The sequence below is a fragment of the Triticum dicoccoides genome, chromosome 4A, assembly GCF_002162155.2.
Source record: "Triticum dicoccoides isolate Atlit2015 ecotype Zavitan chromosome 4A, WEW_v2.0, whole genome shotgun sequence".
In the NCBI taxonomy this organism is placed as follows: Eukaryota; Viridiplantae; Streptophyta; class Magnoliopsida; order Poales; family Poaceae; genus Triticum; species Triticum dicoccoides.
The window spans coordinates 439930986-439939736 of record NC_041386.1 but is presented as its reverse complement, the minus strand read 5'-3'; the positions used below and the strand labels follow the sequence as shown (position 1 = coordinate 439939736).

The 8751-nt window shown below is 47.7% G+C and overlaps 1 protein-coding gene across 15 annotated transcripts; it reads left to right on the top strand.

Annotated features, from left to right (window-relative positions):
* Positions 1-5023: 5023 nt before the first annotated feature.
* Positions 5024-8470, top strand: LOC119286063. 15 transcript variants are annotated; one of them, XR_005140233.1, is made up of 7 exons: positions 5024-6013; positions 6145-6249; positions 6366-6418; positions 6545-6593; positions 7133-7193; positions 7285-7508; positions 8246-8470. XR_005140233.1 is itself a non-coding variant. In XM_037565399.1 (4 exons), exons 1-4 carry the CDS (start codon positions 5527-5529, stop codon positions 6222-6224), a joined length of 393 nt encoding a protein of 130 aa, XP_037421296.1. In that variant the 5' UTR covers positions 5024-5526; the 3' UTR covers positions 6225-6359. The 15 variants fall into 15 exon arrangements, 1 of the variants encoding a protein (XP_037421296.1); XR_005140238.1 differs by lacking the exon at positions 6366-6418 and having other exon boundaries at positions 5024-5560; XR_005140230.1 differs by lacking the exon at positions 6366-6418 and having other exon boundaries at positions 5024-5560; positions 5694-6249.
* The last annotated feature ends 281 nt before the right edge of the window (positions 8471-8751 follow it).

Here is an 8751-nt window from a genome sequence, read left to right as displayed (position 1 = left end):
CGGGAGAGAGATAGTTTCCTTTTCTTTCTCTACAAGGAGAGATACATGCAATCAGGTGAGAGATACTTTCCTTTTTTCGGACTGCCAAGATTGGCATTATGAGAAATTAGAACAAATGCACCTTACATTGTGAAATTTTATCAAAAAACAAATACACCTTATATAAAGGAACGGAGGGGGTATTTTTTAACTGTGTCTCGATCTTGATTTGGCAACAAGAACTAGAATGATATAGATCATACAGTGACCATGGTACATAGATATATGTTTGTTTCATGCTATTATCATGTCCACTTTACTACTGAACTGCTTTACAAAAATGAGTTTCATATACAACATGGTAAACCTGTGATGTGTCTGCTTGTTTCTCTTTTAGATTGCAGACAAAATATTGGAGAGGAGTACCCCGTTATGCAATGGTAGAGGAAGTAATGCAGATAAGGTTCAAGATAGTGAGACATCCCTGTTGGTCTCCAAGAAAGCTAATAAAAACTATCCTGACGATAGTGAGACAACCCAAAAGTCTTGTCTTGATGTAGTGTTCGAGTTACTGGCCACTACTGCTCGCACAAGCTCTTCGAACTAGCTGCCTGAATCACTTTTTCTTCTTGAGTCTGAACTTCAAGTTGAAAGACATTGATTAGATGTGCTGCGACATGAAGCCGAAGGACTGAGGAAGTCCCTGCAGAATTCAGATGCATACTTGCTGGTGAAACAGCAAGCGCTGGAGGATTTAAGAGCCAAACAAGAGAAAGTTAATAAGCTTGCTAAGCATCTTGCTAGCATGCTGGGTACCTAGAATATTGTTTCTCGAGATCTTCTGAAGTGGTTACAGTTCTAGAATTGTTTTGTTGTGGCGTTTATTTGCACTGCTCGCCAAGTTTGACAACCAGTGTATGTGATATGTTGCTTTGTTCCCTATATTTGCACTGGTGGAGAACTTTGATGCCCAGTGGATGTAATATGTGTAATAGCCTAGCGTTAGTTGTTGATTATTTATTTCCTTATTGTCTTGTTTAGTCGTTTGCTTGTAGTCACTACAGTTCTTTTTTTTGCATTTTTCTAGTGGCCACAATAACCTATTTTTTATAACTAGCCACAATAACCATGGGGAACATACGAAACGTTGTAACCATGGTCCTGCTACATGCTGTAGTGACCATGGGCCTCCTACGGGCCGTAGAATCCATGGGCCCTCGACGGGCCGTATAATCAATGGGCCTTATACGGGCCATTCGTGGACCAATAACGGTCCGCAAAATTGTCCATAAACGTGCTAGAGTGTAAATCGTGTGTTTATGGCCCGGCCATAACAGGTCATTAATAGGCCAAAATGTATAATGGATTTAATTCTATCGACATTCATCATGGGTCGTTAATGGGACGTATTTGATGACGCTATGAAAATAACCCAACGGGTTAATGGGCCACAAACGGGCCGACTGTACCCACATGCTGAATTTGGCCCACAAGCAGAATAGGCCAGTGACGGGCCGTAAGTAACCAATTGCTGGAAATGAGCCCAAGAATAAATGGGTCCTTAGAAGGCCGAAAGGTAACACGGGCTAGAAATGGCCCACCAGAATAATGGGCCGTTAATGAGTGTAAAGCATTACACTGTTCATTATGGGACAGTTTCAGCACGGTTCTTTAATGGGCCAAGAGTTACAAAGGGCCTCGTATGGGCCAAAAGACATCTTGGGCCATACACGGGCCGGAAGTTACAACGGGCTGTAATCATATTGGACGGCCCAGATGACGCTACTAGGCCCAATTCGGATAGGACATAACGGGCCATGAGTTAGCGGGTTGTAAATGGGCTATATGCGAACATGTCGTTAACAGGCTTTCCGTGGGCCGGCCCGCTACCTTTTGACCAAGTCAAACGGGCTGGCCTTTTCACCTGAATGGGCCTCTGTTGGGCTGGGCCATGTGTCGACGTATCATAGGCGCCTCCTGTCCAATGAGTGGATGACATCTGTCCCAAAGCAGAGCTGACACATGGTTCCTATGGCCATTGAGAATTTTACACTAGAAAATCCCCATTGGTCCGAGCTGTTAATGGGTTATCGGATCCAAACCGGAACCCGATAGCTTAACGGCGACCCATTACGATGGATGCCACGTGTCGGTTACCTTTGACAAAAGCACTTCCATGACGCGCCATTTATCGTCATGGAAGTGGACACTTCCATGATGATAATTTTGGTATTGTCATGGAACACTTCTACGACAACACATGTATGACTATCTCGATTCTGTCATAAAATCGTCATGGATGTACATGCATGACAGAAAACGTGACCTAATGTGACAAACACGTATCATCACGGAAGTGCATTTTTTGTAGTGAAGGCCGCCACTGCTATGGCCGCAGCGTATCATGCTAGCACGGCTGACCCGCTGCGCGCCATGATGCAGAACCTCATCATCCCCATCACCACCGATATCAATGCCACGAAGGCTAGGGCTCAGCTAGATGTGGAGCGCAAGCGCTTGCCGGATGAGTCCACGACGCTTGTTGCTACGCAGCGCCGACTGGAGTCCATCTAGCAGGAGCGCGACGCTCTGTACGGCTTCACCCCTGCCGCGGTTGAGCCCAGCCGGGTCGCCGAGGTGCGTACACGTGGCGCCGCCATCGGCCGCGCGTTGGGCGCGTCCCCACCCGTCTATGACACCCCCGTCAAGAACATGCGCACCACGGAGGAGGCTGCCGTGGGCTTGGAGCAGCTGCAAAGAGCGCCTGCAACGCATGCGTGAACTTCTCGCTACTTCGAACACGCAACAGGACCGTTTCAATGCTCTCGCGGCGTCCGAATTGCACCACACCAAGGACCCCGAACAGCGCAATACGACATCTTCTCCGCACCCCAGTGAGGCTCATTCTAGCCGGACTCGAACTCGGGGCAACCGCACCCTGATGGCTCGCGATGACCTGGGCAGCGAGCCAGCTCCAGGAGATCGGCGCTGGCAAGACCCTCCCCCGCCATCCGCCAGCACGGCCATCCAGCTTCAGCTGACCTGGCTCACTGCGGCCCGGTCGCAAGCCATCTGGTCCCGTGTCAGATCGTGGGTTTCGGCAAACCCTTGAGGTTCGAACACTCGGGTGCGCACGAAGATCTCTCTCTCTCTCTCTCTCTCGCTCTCTCTCTCTCTCACTCTCACAATGATCTCTAGGCCTAGCTCACCAAACTCAAGGAACAAGAGACACGAGAGTTTATACTGGTTCGGGCCACCGTTGTGGTGTAATACCCTACTCCAATGTGGTGTGGTGGATTGCCTTGTAGGCTGAGGATGAACTAATACAGTGGACGAATAGCCTCCTGATGAGAGGTGTTCTTGAGCTTGATGAGCTTGTGTGTGTGTGGATGGTCTCAATGATCCGTCCCCCGCTAAGGGTGTGGCTAGTCCTACTTATAGAGGCCCTGGTCCTCTTCCCAAATGTTTAGGCGGGAAGGGATCCCACAACGGCAAATTTCGAAGGGAGACAACTAGTACAAGTTATTCTGACAAAAGGTGGTCTTCGCCTGCCAAAGGCTCTGGTGGTGACGCCAACGTGGGTTTCGTGGTGACCTCTGTCCTGCCATCCTGCTGGTCTTGGTCTTGTTGCACCGATATGGAAACCTTTGCCTGATGCCTCGGGACTCCTCGCCCGCACTTGCCCCCTTAGCACCAAAGAGGAAACAAGTACTCTCCACCCGCTGGCGCCCGCCTGGCCTTGGTCGTCATGGCTCACATCACGTGAACCTCGTGAGGTGCCCCTTGCATAGATATCTCCACTCCTTGGGAGCCATCCTAGGGAGGCCGCCCCAGAGGAGGTCTTGGTGTCGTCCGCCTCGCGAGGGTCTTGACTGGCTGCTGGTGAAGATGGGTCGTACCAGGCCACTGGATGAGCCACGTCCTGGGCCACAGGCAGGCAAGTCTAGGTACACCCGTTCCCAGGATGCCGACAGTAGCCCCCGGGCCCTAGGCACGCTCGGACTTGGCTTCGAGGCGAAGCCAAGGGGCAAGTGCGGAGCACCGCGGGCCGCAAGAGCCTGCGGACTTGATTGACGCGTGGCGACTGACGGGGCATGGGCGCCTCCACTTCCCCATGCAGCCTCAATTTCCGCCTGGCTAGGCAACTATTGTCGTCTACATAGCTCCGCCTCCTTTACACGCAACATGCTCCGTAGCTCCCATCTTCCGGAAGGCAGCGGATTTCTTCCCCCGGTCCAATCTGACACCAACTCCCCCCGCCGCCATGGCACCAAGCCGGAAGAAGAAGGGGAAGAAGGAGTCCTGTACCTCGGCCCTCGCGATGCCAGTCTTCGAGCTCGCCATTGAGCGGTCGGTGGTGCTCAACCAAGAGGCGATGGGCAAGGTGTGCCCGGCGCTTGCCGTCGATTTCAATGAGTGGGGGCGACGGTGGCTTGGCCTGCTTCCCACGCCAAAATTGACAGGATGGCCACCGAGGTCCCCATCCATCTTCATGCCCACTGGGCAGGCCTGATTCCTCCTCTGATTTCTTCAACACGGTGCTCTCGCATTACCAGATCAATGCGCTGCATCTCGATCCCCAATCCATCATCCTTCTTGTTGTCTTTGCCTTCGTCTGTGAAGCCATGGTGGGCATTGCCCCTTTCGTGGCCTTGCTTCGTCACTTCTTCTCGTTGCACCTGGCAGATGCTCTCTAGAGCTCAGGGTGTGTATCCCTTCAGGCTGTTGCGGCGACGGCCGGCTCGGGGATCGAATTCGAGCTCTCGCCGGTCGTCGGAGGCTTCAGGAAGCGGTGGGTGTTTGTGGACGTTGGTGTGTGCAGCCCCCTACTGCTGCTCCCACGGATTCCAGATGCTCCGAGCTCCGGTTGGGGACACGCAAAGCTCACCGATCGGCGGCTCGCCCATGTCTGGCACCGGCTGGCCAGGCTGAAGGACCTCGGAGTGACGACGCCTACACTACAACAAAAACCCACCTATCGCAACGGATATCTACCAATGATACATAACACGTGTTGTTTGTTCCACCTCCCCACCCCTCCCACACTTTGAGCTAACCTCCCCGTACCCAAAAATACACTTTTCTATCAAACATCTACCTCCCTCTCGCCTGATTCCCCTTTCTCGCCCAACTTCCATGACTATGACGCTGCCGCCACCGCCGCCAATTGTTTTGAGGAACATACTAGCGCCACCACAAGCCATCCACACCGCGAGTCCCCAGCCCATGATGGCCGCAGCAGGCCACCATGCGTGCGCGAGCAGCCGCCGCTGCCGAACTGGCCTGGCCAGATCTGGGCCCAAGCGTACATGAGAGCAGCAGCTCCGTGCACCACCGACCACCGCATCCACCGTACCTCTCCGCTGCAAGCAGGCACCAGCGCCGGAGCCCTGGAGGAACCACCCCGCCGCCGTGGCCCCCCACCGCGTAGACCACTACCTGCCTCCACGAGGTCCCCCAACTCGTGAGCGCGACACTTGACTCCGGGAGAAACAGATCTCGCCGGGGCGGCTCTGCACGGGATTTGACTGTCGGAGGTTGGTGGTGATGGAGAGAGGGAGGAGGTGGAGCCAGCAACATTGTAGGGCCGGTAACAACACACATCTTGAGAGACATGCACAATTCCTCCGAATCATTGTAATCTTTAACTGTTTATTCCATAAGAGCACGTTCTGGACAAATTGATATGCAACTTCGAACTATTGGTATCACAGGTTTTGGTGGTAACACATGCTCACCTTCAGTTCAAACCAACAACAATGATCATGAACTGGTACCCTGTTTGTTTATTTGGAGCACACACAGATGAATCGTGGTGCACACCATTGCATAGTGTCGAAGTATGGATTGTAACCTTCCTGTTATATACACAAGTGATTTATTCTGAACCCTAGTGCCACGGGTGTCTGGCATGATTCTCTCACCAATGGTTTCTAGGCCCACTACCTCGCGTCTGCACACGAGTTGCTGCGCTTAGGCCTGACGGTGTTGTGCCTCGCAGGCTACCTATGTCGGCGCTTAATCTTGACTGCAGGTTGGATCTGACACAAATTGCCTTATGGGCGCGTAATGTAGCTACGGTTCAGTTGTTGATGATTCCCCCCTTCTGTTTTCAAGATAAAACATGCATTGAACATATGATTAACTCTATTGACATCTATGCAGGAGCTCCAGGCTTCCTCTACATTGGCTTCGGGTTGTCATACCATGAAATTTCCAAGCACTGCAAATCAATTCTGCGCTGAAGTTGTACTGCTCCATGACAAGTAGGTTAGTAGCACAAACTTTCCTGACCACCAATAAGATGTGTGTCGAGTGTATCTAATTATATTTTCCACCTGTATATCATCATGTGATTTTTTCCATGAATTTTTTGTGCCTACTAGATGAAAGCTAACAGTTTGTCAGTCTCTAAATACTTGGAGTAGCTGTGATTTTGGTATGAAGTTTCCAGGTCATGTTTCAAATAGTTGACAATAGATGCACAAATAAATAGGACTATGTTAAGATCTTTAGCTTGCCTTTGCTGATTTGTAAGGGATTAACTTACTTTAATGGCATGCAGCTTCAGGGCAGATAGATATGTACAGATTACTACATCGTCGGAGAGTAAGGTAACCCATTCGCTCATCGATTAGGTATTTTGTACATTCCCATATTTTGCCCATTACCCTATTTTGTACATTCCTATAGATTTTGATGTTCAGTTATTGAATGGCATGACAAATGATACAACATTAGGAAGCTAAAAGGTCACAAAGATCAAATTCTTTTGATATATAATATGCCACATTGGCAGCAATGGCTTATGGGTAGTATTTCTTAAAACTAGGTAAGTATTGAAAAAAAAAACTAATCAGCCATGGTCTGCTTTTATTCAGACTGTTCAGCCATTACATAGGTCTCCTTTTGATGCATTTTCATAAATATGCATTTAGCTTATGTACTAGGTTGGTCTTCAACAATTAATTAGTGGCAAATCAATTTCTCTTCTTCTGTAAACATCTTGGATCTCACTTTCTCTAGAAACAAAACATCCAAACTTTTTCCTAGAGAAGCCCAAACGAATTCATGCCCCATCTAGGGCGGCCAAGACCATAGTCGTGGCTCATCTCTTCTAAATATTTGTTTGTGTCTGATGTCCTCATCTCAGATTGTGGTGGTGTTGCGGTCAGAGTGGAACCAAACTTCCTATAGCGGCTCAGTATAGTATGGTACCTCCGATTTATCTTTCCTAACTTCTAATGAATTATTCTCTCATGTCCTCTCTTCTAATTAGGGCATGATCTTGTCTGTAATAATTAGATCATGCTATCCAGCAAGGCTGCGTCAGGGGCTCAGGCCAGGCATGATGGCAAGCAGAGTGGATTAGAAAGTTATCCAACAACACCCCTTTTCCATTTCACAGTTAACAATGCCAACTGCCCCAAATCTGATGATGTGTTCCTTTTTCATGTTGTTCCCTCTACAGGTTCTGAGAATGCACTCATGGATTGAAAATTTCTAATGCCCGAAGTTGTAGTTCTCAGGTAACTACGCAGTTTTGTGTGACGGTTTTCAAGCTGATGGCATCGATATTTTCTCTCTTAATACATCATAGAAAGCAAAACTAATTAGTGCAGAGTCCTTTGGAAAAAAGAAATACAATTCTTTAGTCGATATTATTGTTATCTAAGTACTTACCACCTAGTTGGTTGTTGAATTCATCTCATTATTAATATAATACAATCTTTGGATAATTGTTAGTAGTAAATACATGTTGATGGTTGTTGATAGTGACTAGGCACATCCGATTGATCAAAGATGCCTGCGACACGTCTCGTTCGGCTCCAGAAACATATTGATTTTATCGTATTGGGAAGCTTTGCTTCCGATTGGCTCTATGGAAAACACGCTTCATTTGGTTGGTGCAGATATGTTTCAGTTTTCCAATCAGCTTCGATCTGGGCATTTTTAGTTTTGTGAAGTCCTGTATCAGAAACCACAGCTATAAAAGACATTGCAGGTGAATGGTATGGTTTCAGGAAGCATTGAAATCAGAAACCGCTATTTTTCTGCGAACCAAACACGTCATTAGTGTCTTAATCTGAACTCTACTAAGTTATGTGTAAGACATACATATGCTTATGTCTGTTCTCCGAAACATCTTCTCTTGGACACGTGGTATTTTTATGTAGATCCTTTCCGTAGAATGCATAGCATGTATATTTTTAGACTTCAAATTTCGAATTTATAACTGAATAGTATTATGCTTTTTTCTTTATAGGTTGATGAGAAGTTCAATACTAGGTGATTACTTGGATCCTTGGATAATTTATGCTGATCTTTGGTACTTGGAGGAGAGTGAAGACAGTTCACAGAATTTTAGAAATTTATATGCTTTAAAATGTTTCATTTTCTAGGAAATTGATGTAGTCCTAATAGACGATACTTGCATTGCAATGTAACAAATTATGCCTTTGAATCAATATATTAGTTTCATTTCTACGAATTTTACTGAAGTTGTACCTTGTAGTGCGAGCTCAAAAAAAGGTGTCATGTACTGCTATTTGAACAACCTACTGTTATAAATGAATATATATAGTGATTATTCTATTTGTGCAAACTACAACACATAGAAGCGTTGGATGAATCTGTTGTTGGCTTGCAACACATTATTCTTGAGATTACCAACGGATCTATATACGTTGTTGTAGACCCTTGCAACGCCACCAACGACAACGCATAATAATTCGTTGGTGTAGACCTTAGCAACGCTTATATGGACAAAAG

Excerpts from the sequence above, each read along its gene's own strand:
- LOC119286063 (XM_037565399.1), top strand. The coding sequence starts at position 5,527 with ATGGAGAGAGGGAGGAGGTGGAGCCAGCAACATTGTAGGGCCGGTAAC. Across the intron at positions 5,820-5,916 it reads CACCATTGCATAGTGTCGAA|GCCCACTACCTCGCGTCTGC; the intron begins GTATGGATTGTA and ends AATGGTTTCTAG. Across the intron at positions 6,014-6,144 it reads GCGCTTAATCTTGACTGCAG|GAGCTCCAGGCTTCCTCTAC; the intron begins GTTGGATCTGAC and ends ACATCTATGCAG.